The sequence below is a fragment of the Nipponia nippon genome, unplaced genomic scaffold, assembly GCF_047370975.1.
Source record: "Nipponia nippon isolate SJK-2023a ecotype South Korea unplaced genomic scaffold, ASM4737097v1 scaffold_6, whole genome shotgun sequence".
NCBI lineage: Eukaryota > Metazoa > Chordata > Aves > Pelecaniformes > Threskiornithidae > Nipponia > Nipponia nippon.
The window spans coordinates 29,200,666-29,225,860 of NW_028262380.1; the positions used below are offsets into that span (position 1 = coordinate 29,200,666).

Sequence of the window (25,195 nt, forward strand, 5' to 3'; positions counted from 1 at the left end):
GAATTTTTTGTATTCCAGCTAATATATCTTATATGTCAGAAACTTAATGCTTTCCTTGCCAAGCTGTGCCCATGCACCCATATGAAACTGCAATGGTAGAATAGGCAAACTGATGAAAACCAAGTCCTTGCTATCAAATTTAGTGAAAATTCATCATGTGTTTCTCTTGTAAGTCACCAATTTTGCCATGTCAACTGCAAATTTAGTTTTCAATTTCTGCTAGATGAGAAAACCTGAATGGCTCTAGTGATTGACTAGTGAAATAAAAGGAATTTTTTAATGAGGCCCACATTGCCAAAATTTTAGGACAGCTTTTTTCACTTTGTTTCTTTAATTTTGAGAGAAAATGTAGGTATAGGTGAGACAAAGAAACAGAAGCTACTGCTGGAAGACAAAACACTCTCAAGCATGAACTCAAGCACCAACAAAATTAATAGTTACCACATTAGTCTAACTCATGCTTACATTTGCATGAAAAAAACACAGCTGAGTGGCTAAACTCCTGGCCTGGGATTTAGGAGACCACTGTTTATGTTCTTCTACGCCAATCTGAAAAACCAAAACCATTTTCCCTTCAGGAGAAAATCATGTTTTAACAAGATTTTGAGGGTTTTTTTGAGGACAAGAATATCCCTAAATATCTACCATGGGTCTATTGCTGCTATTACTCCTTATATAATTGGGTCTATTCCAACTTGTATGAGTAATTAAACATAAATTGAGCTAGAAGAAAAAGTGATTTATTACATCACTGCTTGAGATATTGGGGATTAGGGAGATGCAAGCCTATGGTCTGACTTGGGATGCAGTTACTGGATACCTTAGCTTCAGTAGAAAAAAATGTCTTTAGCAGCACAAGGCAGGGAGAGAGAGGCAGAAAATTACTTGTTTCTGGTCCACATGTGACATATCCCATCCAGCTATCCCCACAGTGGTTCTCATATTGCTCTTTTCTACCAAACAGAAAGCTGGGCCAGACTAGTTCTCTGCACAAAGTAAGAAATGCTAGGTAGAGACAGAGAGATTTATTTCACGTATAAATTAAACATAGTTAAATGACAATCGAGAGGATTAGGATAGCTTCTAGGCTGAGCAAGGGACTGCAAATAGATTACATTGCTCAGTTTCAAAGATGTGCATGAAACATGAAAAGACCCAAGGGTCCTCTGCATAAAAATAATATTTGTTGTTTAGGAAAAGAATAAAAGATGCAAACATAAGGCACTTTCCCACTTCATTCTTCCAAGCAACCATTTAAGGCTCAGGGGTTTCTTCACCCTCCTGCACACTTGTCTAAGTGCAGGGAGGAGCTGAACGGGAACCAAATCCACGTTCATCTGCGACGTGTGCCTTTTCCTAGCACTCCGTCAAGTACATACAGAATAACCCACAGCTGGAAAAAACATGTCCCTTATTTCTATACACCTTGCTCTCCACTCAGTTCTTTTCCTACTGAAAGGTCTAGAGGCGCAGTGCTCTCCCTGGACTCCCCAGCGTAGCCTGGAGCTGTGCAACCAGGCTGCCCCTCAGACGGAAGCCTCCCCAGACACCTCTTCTCCACCAGTGTCCCCCAGCCCCGCTAACACACGGGGGAACCTGCCTCTCCTTCTCCGTCCTCTCAACGCAGATGAGGCCTGTACCTGTGTTCCCCACGCCGGTGCCCCCTTCCTCCCGGGAGCGGCCTGGGCCGCGCTGCCGGTCCCCGCGGGGCCCGGCCCGCCGGCAGCGGCAGCAGCGCCCTCTGGCGGCCGGAGCGCAGCGCCCGGGGCGGCGGCGGCGCGGCGGGAAAAGGGGGCTGAAGCCGATGTCGCTGTGCGGCAGTGACAGGCCGCAGGAACCGCTTCGGGCACCAGAGACCCGCTGCGGCTTGTGGGGCTGTGCGGAGGAACGGGTCTTGCTCCCTCAGCTCCTGACAGCGTTGGAGCCTGCTGGGGTGGGGGGTGATGCCCAGCACAGAAAGGTATGGCAGGAGACCACGCTTCGTCATGCTACCTTTCATGTTAGGATCTGAACACCGTCACAGTTCTCCACTGCAACTTTTTTTTTGTGAAACGGCAGAGGGGTTACTAGACTGCCTGCTAGGAGAGAAGTACGAGAGACTTGGCACAGAAAAAAAGGGATATTAAATATACATATGCATAAACATCAGTGAGTGGAAGAAACAAAATCAGACACTAATACCTCTTGTCCCCGTGCGTATTCCATTAGTTTACAGGATGTTTTCCTAGGAAGAACGTCAGCCCTCGCTCTCCTCCTTCCTGTCTCCCCAAATGGGCAGTCTTACAAAACAGGGAGTCTGCTTCATTTGAAATGAAAACATCCCGCTCAGTCTCAGACACTTGAGCTCTCTCCTGGTCAGTCTCCCACTTTACCGCCTAACCGCAGCCTATTTTTGTTTCAAAGAGAAAAAAAGTACCAATGAAATTGTACTGATATTTATCTTGGAAAAATATCCTTTATTCTTTAAGATAATTACTGTTTAGTGTATGGTTCTTTTTCTGTTAAGCATTGATTGAAAGATGAACAGAATATTACTGCATATACTTCTAAATTCCATGAATATACACTACTGAACCTATTGGTTCACCTAAGACTCCCTTCCTGATGTTTCTGCTATCAGAAAACGCTCCAATGAACCATCCGAGTGACTTAGGACCATGTCCCATGCCTTTGGAAAACATTTAAACATGAAGTCACACAAACTCAAATCCCTCAGCAGAAAAAACGTATTCCTTCACTTGCTTTCCAACAGAGGTAGCACAGGATATGTTTAACTCAGAAGCTGGCCTTTGGTAGGGGCCAGCATTATATGTTCAAGAAAAATTCTAAGAATTTAGGGCAAATATAAGGAACAACCACCTAGGAGTGTAACAACTTCTGACAACCTAAAATCTTGAGCCTTCACAAGTCAGAGGTTGCCACTGGACTATTGTGTTTAAAAGCCCCCAACAGACAAACCCCTCATGAAGTTCTCCAAGTATTTTCATACTTCCTGGTTTTCTCATCATCCTGTGGCAATGAGTTCCATCATGTCTCCTTTTTTTAACTTACTGTCTGATAACAAAAAAAAAAAAAAGGCACCTACTGATATAATGAAAAACAGTGAGTAAGTGTTCCCTGTTCTATTTCTCCAGGACACTCGAAAATGGTATGGATATGTACCACAACCACTTACTCCTCAGCCAGCTGTTTTCCAGGAGGAAAACGGTGTCTTCCTCCTATTTAGTACCTCCTCACATCTAAGCCATTCCATGTCTCTAGTGGTCTGGTTGCCTGCTATTTGCCTTTTCCAATTCTACTATTACCTTTCTGAACTTATACACTGATGTAATGAGATTTCCTGTTTTGGTCTTCGCAGACTTCATGATGATACCTAACACCCTGTTTGCCTTCTTGACAGTCATGGAGCCAGAACGCTGTCTGCAGCAAAGCGTCAGGTCTTTTTTTTTTTTTTGGTGGCAAAGCTAGCTGAGAGTCCAGCACTGTATTACATAGAGTTAAGCTTGTTGCCCTCTCTCCAGCATTCTTTTGCACCTATTGGCACAAAGTCATCTAAACATTTTATCAGTCACCCTCTCCGTTATGAGACCTTTATGTGATTCCCAGCTATTCATTTTGGACAGGTAATTCCGTATTAGCAGAAATGTTGTTACTTGACTGTTCACTGCTTTCCCAGATCAGGAAACCCTGTAAGACTCCTTCAGTAACCTTCTTCACTGTGGAGTCTAACCATTCATTCTTATTTTTCCTTCTGTCTTTTAATGAACGAGCAATTACTCTGTGAGAAGAGCATCTTTAAGACTTCTCAGTGAAGACTCGTTAACAGCATTTTGAAAAGCCAAGCATATTGTATTAACCAGCATTTTCACTGACTCCTTCAAAGAACTTTCTAATAGACTTGTGAGACATTGCTTCCCCTTGTAAAATGAAAATAAACTTCTTCATCTCTTCCTTATTGTATCATGCATTTCCATTTACCCACTAATCTATTCTTTACTAGAATTTCTGCCAAATAACTTCCTTCTGCTTCAAGGACTTTTTAAATAATTGATGTCATATGTGCCAAATTTCATTCTTCTCCAGTCAGTAACTCAGCAATGTCTTACTTGTGTTATTTTGAAATCTTGAGTGAATACCATATGGTCATAATGTTTACCATTGCTCTTATTAATGTGTCTTTTATTGAAGCTGTGGTTCACCAGTAAAGCAAATCCAGTGCTAGGAATACTAACACCACCAGACCAAAAACATTACAGCCACATGAATGCCAGTTCAAATGTGTTCAGAGAATTTTGTCTGGTTGGTTTCGCACTGGCAGTCTCTATGTTCTATGACCTATCATTTGTCTTTTAACACCCTGCATAAAACCAGCATGAAGTCCAAGTTATGCATGCTTACTAAATCAACAGAAATGCATCCACCTCCCCACATCTGAACCAGATGAAATTTGTACTGATGGATGATCTGCTAGCGTGCATTGATGATGATGGAACATCACCCTCACACTTCATTTGGAGATTAATTTCCTTATAAGAGATGCCTAAAAAGCTCAAACCTCCATTTTACATGGGTTCAAAAGTGACTACATAAATTCACGGGCGAACTCTCATTAGGACTTACTGCAGATCACTGCAATCTGCTACCATATAATGTTGACGTGTCTCTGTACGCTAGCCCTAGTTTATTCTTCTTTAGGCATGTGCTAATGGTCGCAGTTGGATCCACGCACTAAGCAAGAGAGACTTAATTTGATCTACTATGACCATTCCCATGTGGTCATTGAGTTTACTTGTCCCAAAAAATCCTTTTTACTCCAAAAGGCTATTCCAGTCTCACTATTCCAAAACTTATTTATATCTTATCTCCCAGTTATTCCCCATCTCCCTCCACATCAGAATACATAAGAACTTCCTACGGACATCAGACCATGTTCTCTGTCACCTTAGAGTTCTAGCCAATAAGCAAAGCTTAGTAGGAAAGGAGAGATCAAAGAGACCGAGGACAAGTGTATGGAGTTAATTTGCAAAGGCCAGGACAAGCGAGGTAGTCAGGAGCCCTGTGTACTCGTCAAAATCCCCTGCTTTCTAGTCCTCCATGCCTTGGACAGCCATGGGAACACATAGTTATTCTGAGACCAAATTCTTCTGGATCCCCAAAATATATATACATTTTTCATGTATCTACACATAGAATTAAGGCAGCATCCACATGAATACAGATAAGCAAAACACTTGAAAGTGGAATCAAAGACTGAGAGGTTATTGATTCGTAACATACTAGCTCCTGGTGCTTCTGATAGGGGCAGAAAAACCTAACTTGAAGTATCTCAGTTTGGGATGGGCTTTTTTTGTTGTTGTTTTTGTTTTTTAAAGAAACCTGTGGTATTTCAAATTTGTCTTTGAAAATCTTTTGTCCTTTTCTCTTTACACAGAAGAAACTACCTCACAGTAGAATCCAAGTAGTCATGCCTGCTGAATATACACAGTCATACTGCTGTTGGAATGAACTGCACTTACCAGAATATAGCACACACAAATTTCTTCATAGGCTACAAGTGCCTTTCTATATAATACCAAACCCCAAATATTTGAAAGTTTTGAATTCCAGACCTAAGGTTGTCCTGAGCCACTGTAGCACTGTGCCTGCATCAACATCCTAGGAGGGAAAGATTTCACTTCCCATACACATACGCATACTATATCCATCTCGAAAGAGTTCATTCCAACATCAGAAGAAAAGGGAAAAAAGTTTTACACTGTTTCATCTATATTTCTGGGAATTCCAGGTATCTCAAATATGATGATTAGGCAGCTGACACAGAATCTTACACAATACATCTATACTGTATCTACCCAGTATCTACCCAGTTACTAAGACTGCAATGCAAAGACACCATCTTCTAGAATAGGAACAGTTAGACCCCACAACACATCAAAGATGACCTAGTAAAGAAAAACAGGCGGTACGTTGTCCTACGGTTTTGCTCAACATTAATCATCAGGCCACTAACTTTGAGGTGTCCGTTGCTACAGTAATTATTGAAAATCCTATGGGTTGGAAGTATCTGTAGTGTAGCGCACTATGCTTCTATGCTGTTCTTTGGCACGGTGATAATTAACCAAGTTATGAAAAGAGGTGAATAAATAAATCACTAATAGGATACAAGTGTGCATTTACTGACATTTGTTCTGAGTTTGGGGTGCCGGGGTAGAAAATAAGAGATAAGTCTGTTTAAGAAAAATTATTTAGCAAACAGAACCTACAGAAAGCCTGCACCATTCAAATGGCCTGTGGAGTCACTACAGTCTAGAGGACAGAAGAAAATATTGACAAATCATTGATTCACAGTAAGTTATTATTTTTAAAACCTTGGTCTTGAGTGAGAAAGTAAGTGATCACTGAAATGCCCTCAACAGGAATCCCTTCTGTGTACCAGGTTTTAAAGAGAGAAAGTCTTATTCAAAGGTTTTTCCCTGCTTCATTCCAGAAAGAACAAGAAAAAGACATGATAAGGCTGTTTGCCAACTTTTATCTGTATGTTTTATGAGGGGGTCGGGGACAAACTCCTGAAGGGAGAATGTTTAAAAACAAACAAACAAACAAATAGCAGAGCGAAAAATCTCGGATAAGTAGTATCAGGTCTTACAACTTAACTAAGCACAGAATCCAATAGAGGAATGACACACAGACCTGTTCCTCAAAATAACATATAATTCAGTGGCCTTTCAGAAGGGATGACCACTGTCAGATACCATCTCTTCATTTTCATTTTATAGAAATTTCAAAAATACATTTAATAGAGTGTGCCACTTTTAGGTCACTGACTATCTGCTTTCATCTATTTCAGATCTCTCTATGACCCGGAATAAGTTTTGCTTTGTGCTCCTGTGGGATCAAGAGCAGAGGAATGATATGCAGTCCAAGAGAAACAAGTTCATTTTAATATGGTACCCTAGTGTTTCAGTTGTTAGAAAAACAGTATCAGGGAACCTTTCACTACCACTGACACAATGAATCAATAAAATTACCACAGCACTAATGAAATGCACCTACTTTCATAGTCAAACCAAAAAAAACCTGATCACAGTTGTTATTCTCTCTAGACATGTTGATTATAGTCCTCAGAAATGTCACTGGAACTACATAGAGAAACTGCTTCAAATTAGAAAAGAATTTATCTATTAACAGAGAAAGTTGTAACTGTAATTACATCTCAAGTTCAGGAAGGTACTTGCCACATACATAATTTTAAAGAAACGCAGAAAATTCAGTCTACAAACTGAGTACGGTCTGCAATAACTCATTTTCAGGCTTGGTAATAAGCATGCATGATTATCACCAACTGAAGCATGTATTGTAAGTATTCATACCTGAAAGAATTCACTGCATCTTCCACAACGGGGTCAATCAAATGTTCTGATAAGAAACCAGTTGCTTGCAACATGGAATGTGCACGACAAAATAAATTATCGAAAGGGACACATTCCCCAGAACTCATGGGAACACATTGGGAAGCATGCCAACAGTATGTTCTGTACTTTTTGAGTCAGAATTATGGAGCCAAATAAAATGTTAACTTACTTTTTTTCTGATCCATTTTTTGTGACACAGATGGATGGGTAGGACTTAATACTGGCAGAGTGGTCATCATCTCTGTGTTGTTAAAGGATGAATCTGTAGACCACAAAGTCGCCTCCTCTGCAGTGGCAAACAGCTGGGTGCTGTTTTCAGAGCCCTCTGCCAAAGCAGCATCATAGGTAGGGTGAGGATTGAGCACTGTGGCTTGAGTTGCGAGAGCAAATGAATTTTCCTGGAAAGTCTCTCTAAATATATTTGAGTTCTTGTTCATTTGGTCAATGTGGGATAAAGGTGTGGTGGTCCAGGAAGAGGGCCGTGTGCTGAGATCCATTGTGGGATCAGTCTTGGAACGGTTTTCAACCATGTTTGGCAAAAGAACATCGGATGTTTCAATGTCACTGTTCACCGTGAGGACCTCACTTCCATTTGAGTAAAAGCATGTTTTTTCTAACACCCCTGGAAGAAAGGAAAAAAAGCACCACAATTACCATCACCTGGAAGGGCAAGTGTCACCAATTTGTTTTGGAAGGTTAATAATAAATATAATGGCACAGATTAAAAAAGTAATATTTATTTCAAAGTTAAAATTAAAGAGAACTGAAGTTAAGAGTTAACTTGTAGCAACAAAGTAGCAACAAAGTAACAGTAGCACATCAAAACAAAAGCTATGACTACTATAGGATAAATAAACATATAAATAGAGAAACAAATAAACGCTTCCGTGAACTAAAAGTTTTTAATCTTACTTGCAGTAGGTCACTAAATTCTTACATGTTTATAACTATAGAGTGTAATTTTTGGGAGCTCCAACATGAAATCATTCTATCATAGTGTTAACAAGATTGGCAATACTACTTTTTTTTCTCTTTTTAAATTGCATCATCTCTTGTTTTCATAATACCACCATCTTCAGAAAGCTAATTCTGAAGCTTCAAGGGAACCAACAGATTTTTAATATATGTTATATTCACTAATTTTTAAAATGGAAAGAGGTATTGTTTTCTCTATGTAGGATTATGTAATTTAACTACCATTGCTAAATAGAGTCCATGAGTTCTTTGTCATTCTTCTCTGATGCTGGATTTTAAATATATAGTTATGTCCAAAATTTTAGGCACTTGCTTTATTTTATTTTTGTTCATTTATTATATCATAGACAAACACAGACTTTGCTTAGTTGTGGGTGTTGAAGTTACAAGTAATTATAGTTCGCAAATCAAAACAGCTGCATAACACTAAGGAGATGCATCCCATAAGCATCAGGGAATTAAAACTAAATAGTAAGAGAATCTATTTTTAATCTGTGACTATTACTGAAATATTTAATTAATACAAACAATAAAGTAGGCATCTCAAACATGTATAGGACATATAACTTAGTTATCTGTAATAAAAACTACAAATACTAACTCAAATTTTTTTAACCAAATATATTAGAGTCATATTTAATGCTAGAAGAGAAGCACCACTTTGTATCACAATGTAAGAAATCTTTGGCAAATAGCAAAAGTAATTTTTGCCACTAGCTAGTCATGTAAGAGAGTTTAACAATCATAATAAACACAGTTCAGCTAGACTTGAGTACAAATAATTAAAAGGAATCCCTTAAAACATAAAATCTCCCAACTGTTTTTAAATACCCTGGCAACGATTGATAATTTTAATGGATTTTCTTATTGTCTACTCCTAACCGATATTTAAGCACTCCTCTCACATTGTTTCAAGACAATAAAGTAAAAACAAGGGAGTGAAGAATATTTGTCCTTTCAACGATGAGACACAAATTAGCGAAAATCCAAAGAAAAGGCCTAAAACATGGCTTCCTCCAGCTAAGCTCCATATAGAAAGAAAAGAGTTTTCTGTTTATCCTTTCAGCTCCTTTTCTTCTCTCTCACCCTTATGCTAGCTACAGGCCCTCAAGCCAAAAAGATGGTCACACCTGAAGCATGTTAGCAACAATTCACCTCCTGTTGTTCTCTACAAACCCTCTGAACTCAAGGCAAATCACACAGATCTTTCTCTCCACTCTAATGTGTAAATTGTTTTTTCCTAGGCTTTCATATTGATTTGATCCTTCATTAGCTGCTTGGTACAGATGACTCAAGTCCACACAACACCCACCACCATCTCTCCTGAACTTTGTTTTCAGTTTGGTTGTTGCGTTTACCAAAATGGCTAGTCACATGATCACCTCTCTGCCCGCCACCACTCCAGGCTCTCTGCCTAGCCAAACCCACCGCTCTGCCAACTCCAGGCACCACACTCGGGTATCCTGAGCCCCTTCCCACTGCTGTTACTGAATTCCTCTTCTCACCCCTTCATGCACTCTGCAACTAGACTAACTCAGTTGACTGGTCTGAAATTCAAGGACCGGGTAGGAGGAAATCTTTATTAATCCCAGCTACAAATAACTAACAATGCCAGAAGAACCCAACTTCCAGTTACAGTCTGAAGTGACTTTGGGTTGGAAACCTTCATAGGTAGGAAGAAAAGAGAACTACAATAGCTGAGAAGGCACAGTCGTCTTAGCATTTTCTTTTTCACTGAGTAACCTTTAACTGTAGCACCTGGAACCAGGAAGAAAAACTTGTAAGATTCCTAAACTATAATGGGGTTCAATGAAAGAGTTACCCTTTGAGATTTACTATAACCTCCTTTATCCAGCCTGGGTTGTTTTGGCTCCAGTGTCACTAACTGTGAGTAAATCTTTGTGTCTAACTTCTACTGGAAGAACCCAGGGGAACTTTATATATATACATGTTAAGGTTTCTGTTCTTCCACCAGCAAATGTTCGTAATTCATTGGGATTTGGTGAAATTTACTGCATGTATTTCACAGAAGCAACTAAAAACGTCCCACTTGCAAATTATTTCAGCAGCAATTTTTTCTGCTTGAGTCCTCTGGTCAGGCCAAATGGGAAGAATGAATGTGCTCTGGTTTCACAAATAGGGACCAGTAGTAATATGGTTTGCTGAAAGCTAAGGAATTGTGACCGACTGTGCTCAGAAATTGTGCTCACTCATATGTAGCTTTACTTGGATGCTTTGATTCCAAATAAAGCTTTGAATCTCTATGAATCAGAAGCCTACTTTGTTTCAAGTTTCAAACATCAGTAGTTTTTTCTGTAGTTTTCAAAAAGTTAAGATGAGCTTTTTTTCCTCCTTTGGAGGAGTGCATAATTTTTTTCCGTAACTCAAAAATAGCTGAGGGGATTTTTTTCACATTCTCTCTCCTCCTCTCTCGGCTCGTCTCTTTTCCTCCACTCAACACAAAAATAGAAAAAGCCTGAAAAACATTGGTCCCAAAGAGCTATGAATAATCATTTAAAATTAAAGTAAAAGTGATTAGCTATTTATGTATCACTCAGCAGAATAGCAGGCAATACATTACAAGACAGATAAACTCTTGGAAGAAGTTTAAAAAAACCTTTTGGTTTAATACAGTGGACCAATAAATACTGTTAAGGAAAATACTGAAGTTACCCACTGGATTCTATTCTCTCCCCACTCAGCCTTATTTCATTCTTTTTCTGGAACTACAAATAATAGCTATGTCTATCACTACCCATAAGGTCATTTACTTCTTTCACCGAGATCTCCTTGTTTCCTTCTTCAACCCATCTTTCCAACAATAGCATTTTTTGTTCTATTTTCACAGTTTCCTAGTGATAATAACTCCCCTTCTCTTCTTGACAGGTGTACCACACAATGAACCTCTTCTGCACAAAAAGCCTTCCCAATTGTATCATCTCAGCTGACAATGAGTAGTATTAAAATTATTTTTAACAGGTTTTTTTCCCACAAAATGACATGAGCCTGGGCTCTGGTGCATATGCCCTTGAGAGAGGTAGGTGTAGACCTCTGTTTGGCATTCCCCACTGGCTAGCTCTAGATGACAACTCTGTTTCCACTTAGTCTGTGAGGGTTTTGGATCACCTTCCTGAGTCACCTTGTTCTCCCCCCCACGTTTTCCTCCTATCCTCTCACCTTCCCAATGCACAGTAGAGAATTCAAGCACTTAATTCTAGGCTATAGAGTCCACTCTCCGAGTTAGGCTCCCATTTGCTTTGATTCTCTTCCTTTTCCCCCCTAAAAAGATCTTCAATCTTAAATTAAGCTTACTGGAGATTTTTTATAGCATCAAAAGCCCTGAAGGAATTATTTACATTTTGAGATACCCAAGAAAACAGTGTGATGCTTTAAAACAATCAATTCTTTTTTAATCTCTTCAGCAATGAGAACTGAATTACTCTCTATCAATGTCTGCTAGCAGCCATACAACACATACAGAACATGCATTTTATTCAGGTGTACGTGCATGCTACATCCAACTATTCTTCAGAGGTGAATTCGTACAGAGCTGTAGACAGTAAATCATAAGCCAGATAATTAATTAGCTGAGAAATAGCTGTAACCATTTCGGATTTGTGCCTCCAGCTACAGCTGGACATGTCCAGAAGACAGAAATATCCAGCATGCTGGCCTTCATTGTGTTTGGTACAAAAACGAGGAACTGGCACCAGGCTCATTCGGTTCAAAGCGATGCTTTGGCAACAGTTTTACTGATCATTTTCCAGTTGCTGTTCACTATTGGGGAATTAATGTTTTATTTAAAGATCTGAAATGGACAGTTATGAGATCTAAGAAATAGTCACACTGTTCAAGCTATTAAATTGAGATTTTGGCAGTGTATACTGTGAATGATTTCTAGCAGTTCACAGCAGGAAATCTCAAAAAGACCAAGTTTGTTTAAAAAGCTAATGAAACAGAGCAAAGCAGCCTACCAAAGTATGTGTAATGGATGAGGCAGTTACACAGGGAATGAAAACGCTGGTTCACCACTATAACTAGCCCACATGTACCCACCGAGATTTCCTCTGCAGGGTCTGTCCCTATGACTCTGCACTCTGAAGAAACGGGGACATCATTGGTAATATGGAGGTCCCATAGCATACCAAACCATTGCACATCAGTTGAGCTGCAGTAGTAGACTTTATCCAGCTCCTCCTGTCAAGTAAAGACATTACCTTAAACTGCTTACCAGCTGCCCAAAGGGACAAAAAGGAGGTCAGCTGGGTTTTTTTGGTAGGTTCTTTTTTTGTGTGTGTTTTGTTTTGTTTGGTTTTTTGTTTGTTTGGTTTTTTTGCAACTGAACAGGTGACATGCAAATAATGGATCAGTTCCCAGACAAAATGGAACTCAAAGCAGACTTTGGGGAAGGCATCTCTTAAAGAAGCTGCAGAAGCAAGCCAGGCTCCTAAGGTCCCGTGGAGAAAGGAAAGATTTTCCCTTTCATCAACTTCTGGCTTTCAGGCAATGAAGTCTCAGCAAAAATATCAGGATTGTACTAAAGGGATGGAAGGGAAGACAGTAGCTACCTTTCATATTAACAGCTGTTGTTGCCGGTCCCAGTTACAGCCATAACATTGTGGTCTAATAAAAAAATTTTATCTGGTGTCTTTTTTTCCTGTCTCTTGAGCACCATGTGTCATGTAACTAGAAATTTTTATTTATAAAGCTTTTCTTAACCTAAGAAATGAAACGTAACATACACATAATGGCTCTATTGCAATTCAGAAACCAATCCTGAACTCTATGCCTGCGTTAAACACTCACTTTGTGCTGGCTAATGAATAAAGCTCCATGGGCTCCTTGGGAATCAGTTATGCTGCACCAGAATCCATGCTTCAGTCACTGTGACCTTCTGTCCATCTGTGCTGGGTGGACTGACAGGTTTTCACTATTATTCTCTAGATCACAAGAACAATTTCTCGCTAACCTCAGTGATGTCTCACAGCACACATTCTGACCTGGAGCTGTATTCACAGCACCTTTTCCCCCCCTCCCCCAACATTCCAGGTGTATCAGTAAAGAAGGTTTGCTAGACTAAATTAGTTCTTATAGATGGGTGAAATACAGGCTGCCCTGGGATACACCCCTTTGGACATTCCCCATAATATAGCTGTGTTGGCAAGACCAAATTAAAGAACTGGCAGATCATTTAGCTGATGATTACCATCTTCCATCAGAAAAACTCCCAGGACCAAATGGTTTATTTATATGTAAGTGTTAAACTCCTAAATTTAGAAACCTGTCTTACACCAAATCTTGCCATTGATTGACAACAGAATTGTTTATGTTTCATGTTGCTTTCACAATTATAACTTTTGAATCTCCATGCTGCAAGTCACTTTAGATTTTGAGGACACGTCATATGCCTCGAGGCTCAACATCACTCGGAGAACTACCAGCATCTCCAAATGATTCAGGAATCAAGATCCTTTCATGCTAGAGTATAACTGTAACTCCCTGCAACTTTAACTTCCTCTGTGTGGCAAGAAGTTCCTTATGGGCCAGTACAGTTGGGTTCCAAATTGATTACAGGAGTATTGACATATGAATGTGGAAGATCCAACAGCCACCAAGCTAAGCCTAGCAGTTTTACTATAATGCACTTTTCCTGATGTTTATTCTTTGAAGGAGACACAGCTCTTTCCGTGTTCTCAGGAGGGGAACGGAAAGGAGAATACAAGTCTCACAGATACTATAGTAGTAATGATCATTGTTCAACCAGTGACATGCAAGAACATTGACAGCATCTCTCAGGTGGACAGAATCTTGCTACAGATTTCCCAAACAACAGAATGATTTGAGAACTACCCAGGCTGGTTCATACTTACACAAGGATAATAAAAATGCAGCTATTGGAGTGAGCTTTGTTTTTAGGGACAGTAAGATGAAAATGCTAAATACAACACATCACACATAACACTTGTAATAATTCTCACTGAGAACCAAAATTAATCTCAAAACACATGTCAGAGCCAAAATATCAACACTGCATGCTGATAATATAAGGACAGTGAGAGAATCAAAACCTCAATTATTTGCATATCCATAGTCAACAGTGCCTCTTAGAGACTTTAATTGTAATCCTCATTCCCACCAGTGTTGACAGACTAACAGATTTTTAAAATATTATTTTGCAAAATGCATGACTGCCTAACATTGTGCATAGATAAGAGGGTATACTACTTGCCTGAAAGGGAGGCTTATTTGATGTGATCCTGCACTGTGATCATATGCCCAAAAATTACAACTGGACTGTAAAAGTCTGACATACCTGAAACCATTCTTTATGTGTGTCACAAGACTTGTTCTGAATTCTACAGAAAATAATAGACAAAGCATTAGTTGCAGATGGCGTTAACAGGAGGTGGTAGAAGACCACGTAAGTATCAGTTGAGGATACTGATGTGAAGGAATGGGACATCTACCATGGAATGCATTTATCACTATAAAATAAATATAATTGATTTTCCTTTATGGAACTGTAAGTATAAAGCATTTTGTTTTCCAAGATAAATAACTGCAATGGTAAGCAATTATGGTACCATCAAATAAAATTTAAATTTGTTATAATGCTCAGCAGCTGTGAAGGACTTTTTAAAAACAATGTTTCAGGTGGTTTAGAACACTTCCTCTCTGCAAAGAAAAGAATGAAAATGCCAGAGGTTTTTCATTCTTACAAACATGCTAATTTTCACCTTTGTAATGTTTGCATACTATTCGTTACTTAAGGTTTTTTTTCAGTGTAAGCAAAATGGGACATAGACTACAGATTCTAAAACAAGTTGAAGGTGATCTTCCATCTCTCCATTTTAAAGAAAGATTTAGCTATTCAAACCATGGACTCAGTTATTTTTTGTTTTTCTGGAAAGTAATGAAAATTTACTATCCTATACTAACTATAATCCCCAGAAAAAAAAAATTATGGACCAGTCTTACTAGAAGGCTCTTGCTGTCTATAGGGGTCAGATGAAATTGTAAGATATCAGTAATTTTAGTCATGTATAATCTAGCCTTTTCTCCCCCCTTTTTGGTTTTGCTGGGTTAGGTCTTCATGGTCAAGGTTAGGTCTTCAACAGTCCAAAGCAAGCACCATTCCTAAACCCTCCTGTCCTCTGATGTAACACAGGCAATCAACAAATTATTATGGTCATGGTCTGAAGGCTAGACTTCCTTCATAGCAACTGGTACTGCCTCTACTTCAATGAGTGAAACAACATGCATACATTACAAAGTTTTCTTCTACAGGTTGACTCCTGGTGAGAGACAGAAGAGTATGCACAGCCAAAGTATAAGTACTTAAGAGAAATCAAAGCTAAACAATTCAGCTTGATATTTTCTTCTACGGACCATAAAAGTCTCTTGTATCTTTAGTCAAAATAACGTGCATCATCTCTACTGAGAATTTGCTTTGTCCTTTCTTTGTACACAGTTCTAACAAAATACATTTTTCAAGGGCTTTGCATCTTGAATATTTTGATGGTAAATAATTTTTGAAAGGTTGATTAATGACATATTCTGAAAACGGGCCCCCATGACACACCTCGAGTAGGATATTCTCTGTTACTACAATATAACTGTACTGCTTTACCTGTCTCCTTCCACCCATACCAACTTTTCAGTTTCTTCAACATCAGAGCTTCAATGATGTGCAGGCAACAAAACAGATGTATGGAAAGTGAATAGGAAAGTTCTAAGGTGCATGCACACTTTTTCATGTGTATATGCCTCATTTAGTTAAAAAATACTACAGAAGGAAAAGAATAATTACCTACAAATTTACCACAGTAAACAAAATACTTTCTTGCAAAATATAAAAGGCCTAATTTTCTGGTAAGTTCATTACCACAGTCAAATCAAAAGAGTTCATAATGTTCTGAAGGATATACTGGGGCTCTCTGTTTATCTTTTAAGCACCAGTACTAGAATGACAACCACAGAATTTAACTCCTCCATTTTGTGAAAAAATAAGAACAGAATTTCCTATGTATCAAATAATTTGTGTTAGCCAGTCAGGAATATCAACTCATTTCTTACATTGAAAGTCATCATACCAATATTAGACTGTAACAGAATTCAGTTATTATTGATCTGAAATGAATATGAATATGAATTCTGGGTATAGTGTATTCTCAATACATAGAACAGACTATATTACATTACACACACTTTAAAGATGCCCACAGAATTTGTTTATTTAATTCCAGTCATCAGATATATTTGTTTCTAGGCTATCAATGCACATAAAACGAAAGCTGCTAACTGAGAGAGAATACTAAATTATAATCGCACTAATTCAAAAGATGCTGAAAGGAGCTTTGCCAGTTTTAGACTTGGCTAGTAACACCAAGCCTTATTCTTCACCCTACAGTAATAACATTGACTTAAGAGGAGATAGTCCTGATTTTTGCTATGTAAGTAGGATCGAAACAGGTCCCATTTCCCCGGAGGATTTCAGACATTTTAATGAGTGTTATGTCGATAAATGCCTCAGAGGAGGAGATTGAGTAGAGCTGACGTAAATACACCTGCTTTTTTATCTCCTTTCTCACCAAAGAATGAAAATCTAGGGCAGAGGATATGAAGGATACAAATGGAATGCTAAACATAAGGGAAGTAAATTGAATGGCATCGTATTTCCTAATTGCCAGACTTACTTGATCTTTATCTACTTCAGACTGTTCTTAGTTTAAAGATACATCCCAACACTTTCCTGTCAACCATAACATTCACTAGCTGGTTTTTTTTTTTTTTACTTCCCTTACTTAAGCTAAATGAAAAGAACAGGCCTACAACATCTTGTTGCAAATCCTTTACAGACTGAATTGAGAAAACAGATTTAAGTTGTCTTGATTTTGACAGTGCTGAAGGTGCTATTGAGACGTGTTTAGTTTCTTCCTGTGCTTGCTGTTTGATTGTATGATGTGTATTAAAGTTGGGGGTTTAAAATAGGAAAACAGATTTATATCTATATAACTCACACATTACCCCACTTGTTACAGATGTGCTTCTGAAGTACTTAACGAAGCTCAACTGGAAAATACTCTCATAAACAAAAAAAGAAGTAAAAATCCCAGAAACCGTCAGCACTGAAAGCAGATGATTTTTTTACTTTTTTTTTTTCCTGAAAAAGCAATGCTTAACCTAGCATTACTGTCTTTCTCATGTTGTAGTTGAAGAAATTTAATGATAAGATATGTCAGCTTCTCTAAAGGACACAAGGGAAGGCTTTTTAAAATTTTTTTGGTAATAAATTATTACCTTTTAATTCTGTAACAGACACAGAGTTAGTTAACAGACTAAGCCATTATGAAATCTAATATACCTGGAACAAGTTTCCACAAAGCATACTTGGGGTCCTGCACTGATACATATTTCATATTTAGAAGAAATGAACATATTTTTCCTTAGCTAAACAGTAATATTTTGTAGGCTGTTCAGAAAGATTTGTGGCTATTTATAAATTAACTTTCACCTGAAAATAAAAATCAGATTTGCACATCAATGTGTGACATAAAGGGATAAATATTCCATTCCACTGACAGTGATCTAAAGTTCTAACATAAATATCTTTTCGTACTTGCAAAATGACTGCTGAAAACCATCTACATACTACATGCTCAAGGTACTGTGCTCCTCAAAAATCTACTTTGAGAAATTCAGAAAAGGTTTCATCTTCGGTGCCTTAAATATGTTTTAAATCTATAAATCTAAACAGCATATTTATTTCTCTGCAACAAACATTATTAAGTCACTAGGTAGATTAGTTTGTTAGGTAGATGTGCTAAGATATATCTTTAATGTCCACAATTACATTAGCACTTGAGAACGCAGTCTCAGTTTTAGTCTCCTTAATTAAAAATGTTTCCATTTACTCCATTAGCACTCACCTACAAAGGTAAGCAGGATCACCAACAAAAGGATAAGGGCACAGATGCACGGAATCAGTATCAGGAGCAAAAGTCGAAGGAACTTGGCAGAAGCCAGTTTCTGAGAGCAACCATCCCCCATATTATCCTCATCTGTTCCTAAGACCTGGAAAACAAAAGAGAACAGTTTTATCATTCTGGTGTCAATTAGTAACTCTTACGTTTTCCATAGCAGTCCTCCCCATTACACAGAACAGCTATATGATTTAAAGGTATGCTATCAATGGCTTTTAGATTCTTAATGAAAAGCTGTATTTTCAAAATTAAAAACTTTCATTTTGGTGGACAGCCTAGCGTAATCCATATAATTCAGTTTAGTTCACCCAATATCCACAGACTTACAGCTTCATTGAAATTTCTAAACATTTCCAATGAACTATAAGTTGGATACGCATTTCATTTGAAAAACATGTAAAATACATAATAAATTTAAGCAATAAGGCTAAATACAGCTTATTTTATAATGAAAAATAATCCATTACTAATTATTCAAGAGCTCCATGTTCTTAAATTTCTTTTATTAAGGAATCAAGCAACTATTATAATCTTTGTTTTAAGTCACAGTAGAAGTGATAAGGACTGTTCTCTTTATTATGCACCATAATGCTGTCTCATTTTTTAAGTACTTTACAAAATTATAACTTATCACAGTATTCTGTAGAGTTTGCAACTAATATTTTCTGTTCTATAAATGCAATATAGAAGAATAGAGAAAAATTATTTTCTGAATTCACTTGCACTGCACAAAGCACAAAAATTCAAACCTTTGCAAAAGCCTAAACAGGTATTTCATGTATGTATTTTAAAACATAACTCCATTAAGACTATGATCTCATATAGGTTACCAGACTGACTGCCACAAATGGAAGTTGAACTATTTCTTAAGGAATTACTGCACAGAGACTAGATTTATACCCCTCAACCTCACTGCCTTGCTGCCTTGACTGAGAAGACTGTAGGCATAAGTGGGATTTACAGCATAATTTTCCATCATTCTGCAACGTCTCTTGTTCCAGCATGGCACAAAGACTACTTGTAAGGAAACTTTCCTTGCTGATAATATTAGAATTATCATCTATTTCTGACACCCCTGGTTACTAGACATTGTGGACACTGTACAGACAGCAGAAATTAAGAAAACTGCTCTTGTGCAGTTGTATGTACCTTTTCTGATACAGCTAAGCAATCACATGTTATCAGACCTCCTTGAGATCCATCCAGTACAGTGCCCTATATGACTGTTTTTGCTACTTCCACTGTTCAAAGTAAAGACCAGGTAACACTGAAAATGCATACGGTACCAGCATGGTGTGAGGTGCTAGCAGTATCTCACCTGATAACCTTCTTCCTATTCCAGTGCTTCACTCTCAACACTGTCCCACTACTGGGCTTATCTAGCAAGCAGGATGTAAATTGATGGTCAACTTAAAGATGGTGGAGTTATCTGAACATCTGAAACAGCCAGCTCAGGGTGAGAATGATAAGAGTGGTAGCTCAGTCTATTCAAAAGGTACCGCCTGGGTGAGTTGACAAGGTCTGTAATCTCATCATCACTATTTCCCACAACAAGAGAAATATCAAGAATGTTGCAGAGAGTTAATTGGTTGTCGGAAGTGTTTTTATTAATCAACAGCTTATTCAGAAGTTGCAAATGCTGCAATCCAAGATGTCAGGATATCTCGGCGAAATTACTGCCCTTACCTGAAAGTAACACCTCAAATACCCAGGCACAGCAAGATAAGGATTTAGGTGACTTTTAGGAACCTAAATCCACGTGACATTTAGAAAACCCCTGCTTGACTATGTAACTTCCTGCAGTCCACACTTGCCTACATTTGCATATTAAAGTCTTCAAAGTCTGCCTGAAGTTTTGCTTCTGATCATGCTGGAATGTAGCAGCTTAGCAGCTACTCATAGCAGGCTTCCCTGAATTCCATAACCTTGGTTTGCACAGCCTGTATTAGGCCCCCTTGGGAGGTCTGAGCGCAGGTAACAGAGGAATAACACAGCTCTGTAATAACACAGCCAGGAAAGAAAAAAAGAAAAATGGCATAAAATTGCCTTTCTAACAGTGCAGTGGTTACAGTGCTCGCAGAGGAAATGGGGCTGTTGACTTCAATTCCCTCTTCAGCCCAAAGCAGTTAAGAATTAGATCTACAACTCAGTACTGAGTATCACGACCACCTGAACATAGACTCCTCTTGAATTAGAGCACACTATCCCTTGAAGCCACAATATTCTGTAAAAAAGAACACAGTTCTGCTGGGTCAGATAATAGGGAGCAGGACCATCACTACACAGCCCAGTGATTATGGCACTCGGGAGCTGACTCAGTTTCTTCAAGACAAACAAATGTAAGATCCAGCTCATTTTCCTGAAGGAATGACTCCCAGTCAAGATGCACTTCTTGCAAATCCCAGGCAAAAGTGCCCAACTCTACCCAGTGTAATACAATGTAAATGCTGACCCATGACTCCACAAAGAGTTTGTCTTAGGAGTAAAAAACTTATCTATGTTATCAATAAACAACAAAATTGTATTCAGAAAGAATTGAGAAAACACACAGAAATAGTATTCATCATCAATTTTTTTGACTCTTCTTGTGAGGAGGAGGTGATATTGAATATTTTGGAGATACACAAGATCTTAATCACCCCAAGCACAGGTGTGTAACTGAGAGCAGAGTTACCACCACTGTTGTACAGATGCCTCAGAGTTAACCTAGGAGACACATTAAATATGTGCCAATGAAAACAGTGAGCTGCTTACGTTCCTCGGTTTCTGTGAGAAATTTTTTCTAAAGTCTATTGGCATTGCGGATAATAGCTGCTTTAGGCAAATGTTCATACTAAAGGAGAATCTCAAACATTTTCTTTCTTGTCAACTCCTGAAAGCAACAATAAACCTCAGTCTTTGGACTGACAACTTACTACCACAGATTTTAAAAGGGACTGTTGTATCCAAATTTGCTTTCAGTGACTGCTCAAGAAAAGAATGTTGGATTGTGAAAGACATGCTTCTCTAAAAACCACTAATTGCTAGTTTTGTATAATAGCAAACTAAATATTTATAGGCAACTAAACAGCATGTTGTATCTTTCCCTTCTACAGGAAAAGACCTCATGAAAAACACTAAACCTATTTAAAATCATCATTGGTCACTCAGCAAGCATAAACTTCATTTTTCCAGTTTTCCAGTTTTGCCAGTTTTCCATCACTTGAACATCTACATGAGTTTTTTCCATCAGTTTCTGTGGTGAATGTGAAATAAAACTAGAGATAGTGCTAATGGTTCCTATATCATCAATAAGAATTTAATAAAGTGTCCTATAGATAAACATAAATGCATTATACCTACTCTTTATATATTCCCTGATACTGTTTCTTTTCCTCTTGCCACCAAATATTGCAATACACAAAGAATATATGCACCAGTTTTAAGTGCTCTAGTATGCCAATGGTATCTGCATAAACTTCAGACGTGCTCTGTCCTCTCAATTCTAATAAATGATGGAATAGAGGCATAAATCATTGAATTGTTTAGGTTGGAAAAGACCTTTAAGATCACCAGGTCCAACCATTAACCTAGCACTGCCAAGTCCACCACTAAACCATGTCCCTAAGCACCACATCTACCCGTCTTTTAATACCTCTAGGGATGGGGACTCAACCACTTCCCTGGGCAGCCTGTTCCAGTGCCTGACTACCCTTTTGCTGAAGAAATTTTTCCTAATATCCAAACTAAACCTCCCCCAGTGCAACTTGAGGCCATTCCCTCTTGTCCTATCGCTTGTTACCAGGGAAAAGAGATTTGACGCCCACCTCGCTACAACCTCCTTTCAGGTAGTTGTAGAGAGCAACAAGGTCTCCCCTGAGCCTCCTTTTCTCCAGGCTAAACAACTCCAGTTCCCTCAGCTGCTCCTCATAAGACTTGTGCTCTAGGCCCTTCACCAGCTTTGTTGCCCTTCTTTGGACACACTCCAGCACCTCGATGTCCTTCTTGTAGTGAGGGACCCAAATGGGACCTTCAGTCCAAATAATGGACTAAAGGCATAAATAATGGAGTCTTCAGAGAAAAATGGGCCTGCAGAAAGAAACGAGGGGTGCTACATGCTTATTCACTTGACTAACTTCAAGCTTCCAGGTTAGTGGCCAAGATAAGAAACCAATCTCCCTCAACTCTCTCTGTAGTCAATAGTTTCTCTGAATCATTCTCTAAGTCTGTAAGACTGAGGTACCTTGTAGATACACATTTATCTCCCTTTCCAAGGAAAGGGCAAGAAGACTTAGAAGCAGAATCCTTGAGGGCAGACTGAAAGAAACCAACCCTAAATGCTGGAGATCTTGGCATAAAATAGATTTAGCACAGCACTGGAGCAAAATATGTTCTCAATACTTGAAGAACACTGGTGCAAGTTCCCTTCCTACCACTGTTGTAAGAAAACTCAATTCAAGAAAGACTTTTTTGAATTAAATACTCTGTGCACCGTAGTTAGGAAATGTCAGTGTTTGGTTTTTAAGGCAACGAGTCATTTGCTTTTAATACAATCAGGTTTTGTATTAAACAAGAATATAGTCAGAATACAGGATGCTTAAAAACATCAGATAATTTCTTCTGACAGCTAAAAAATTCTGTCCCTAATGAAATGCCATTAGCCACTGCTTACCCGAGTGCCATTCTTTCAGTAATGACTGCAATAAAGGAAATACACCATTACGTAACTCTGAGCTAATTTCAGCACAGATTTTTAAAAAATCCTAGGTTTATCTAGGACTGCTGGATCAGACTGCTCACAGTTGATTTTTCTGAAACCACAGAGGCAGAAAAAAGTAAGATGGAAAAAAATACAGTCCCATCTGACTACAGAAAAACTAAAAATTCATTGGATCAAAATTCACAGCTTATCTTCTGCAAGATGTGGGGAGAACTTGAACTCATGGGCATCATTTCAATAACATGCCTGTCATATTAAAGCACAGAAATGACAGATTACATTAAGATTTATGGGTCAAAAGCATATGGTAGCATGCAATTTTCCTTTTAGACACAAAAAGTATCTAAGTTACTAGTCTATAAAACAGCCTGAATCATGGTATAAGCACTTGACAAAAATATCTCCTGCTGTTGTCACCACAAAACTAACAGATGTTCTCCCAATAAAGAAATATCATTGGGGCTAATAGCCTACTGTCAGTATCTTCTGTGCATCATTGGTCTCTACAAAGAAACACAGAAGACAACTGTTGGATCAGAAGCATCAAAATATCTTGAGCAAGCCATGCACCTAAGTACTATGCAGTGTTTACACTGGAAAGAAGTGGAAAGAAGCCAAGTACTACCATGAAATGCAGAAAGACTGTCATTAGGGGGCAGTAAACAGGTGGCCTTGTAGAAGTCCTCATAATGCCATCGAGGAATCTGCCACCCAACCAAGCAATAGTTCGTGTATGGAAAATCTGTTAGCTTATGAAAACTATCTGCAGTTCTTTCCATGTCCTTGATATTGTTCCTCTTCTAATGTTGAAGCAATGCTCTGTTGTCAGCTCCTGTGATTTTATCAACCTCATGATACTGGTCTTAAAGCTCTAGATACTGGATTCACATGACCATACCAGCCATTACAGCTTTCCTTTCCCTGTAAAGGAAGACAGTTCCCAGTTCTTATGGCTACAGAGCAAAAACTGAACATGTGAAGTGTCAATGTTTAAACACACAACAGCATATATAGAGAAATTTAAACATACTCATTCTTACAGCCTCTTTTGACTGACTCACAATATTCAAATGCCTGGGAGTGAGCAGCAGAAGCTGCAAATGTTCCACATTTTTTATCAGTTCTGTCCTGATCACATCAAAATTTGGGAGTCTGCAATGCACTTCTATTTGACTACTTTATCATCCAAAAAATACAACACCATGCTTTAACACTCACTGTAACAAGTAGAAAGTGTAAGATAAATCCTCCAAAGGCACAGGCAAAGTGACACGCTAAAAACAGGAACAGGCAAAAAGTCACTGGAAACAAGGTTTTGCATAATCTTTCATTTTCAGTGTTACAGGAATCATAGAGCCAAACTGAAATGGACCAACTGAAGAATGAATGTTAAGGCAGCATAAGAAATTGGATACTAAGCAGCTTTTATCTGCAAATACAAGCAATAATAAAATTCCAGTGTACAGGAATTTAAGAACAAAAGTGCCACAGTTATTCTGAAAGGAAATAGTGCGATTTGGGGGGGGAAATCTTTTTCTACAGCAAGGCAGCAAACACGAGAAGCATGTTATTATCACATGAATTGTTATTTGCACAATGAAATGCACTAGTTTTTCTGATAGTTCAAGTTCACTGTAATCCTGTAACGTCTCCCAGAAAATTCCATATCCTCAGACAAATTACAAATTGCTGACATAATTCATGCAAAGTTGATTTTGATGACCAGACCTCCCTTCCCATCTGTGAAATAAAATACTCTGATTTACCCCTATTTTAACCACTGAAATATAAACATATTGAGTCATCATACCAATCTGAAATACACAGTATCCCGGTAAGGGAGAGGTCATATAAAGCTGGGCACATCTTTCCAAAAGAAATATTTGGTTGGTGCTAAATGCCATGTCCAGACAGATTCTTTTGGCTGAAGCATAAACCTGAAACACATTTAACCTTCCTCACTTACATTTTCACTTAAAGTAAGTAGAGTGTAACTGTCAGTGATGTTTCTTCTGTGTATAGAAGACACAATGTGTAAAGTAAGGTGATTTTTTGCCTTTCAGACTACCATAGAGACCCATTGGCCACTTCTTCTGTTCGGGTGACCTTTCAAGCTGTTATTAATC

General features: G+C 38.4%; 1 protein-coding gene across 2 annotated transcripts in view; it reads right to left on the bottom strand.

Moving 5' to 3' along the window:
• Positions 1 to 25,195, bottom strand: part of CORIN (corin, serine peptidase) — a 157,396-nt gene that overhangs the window by 121,592 nt on the left and 10,609 nt on the right. For both annotated transcript variants that reach the window (XM_087735590.1, XM_087735589.1), the window contains exons 2-3: positions 18,317 to 18,461; positions 7,582 to 8,034 (exon numbers count right to left, since the gene is read on the bottom strand). In XM_087735590.1, coding sequence (XP_087591716.1) covers positions 7,582 to 8,034; positions 18,317 to 18,461 — 598 coding nt within the window. The remainder of the gene's footprint in view (positions 1 to 7,581; positions 8,035 to 18,316; positions 18,462 to 25,195) is intronic.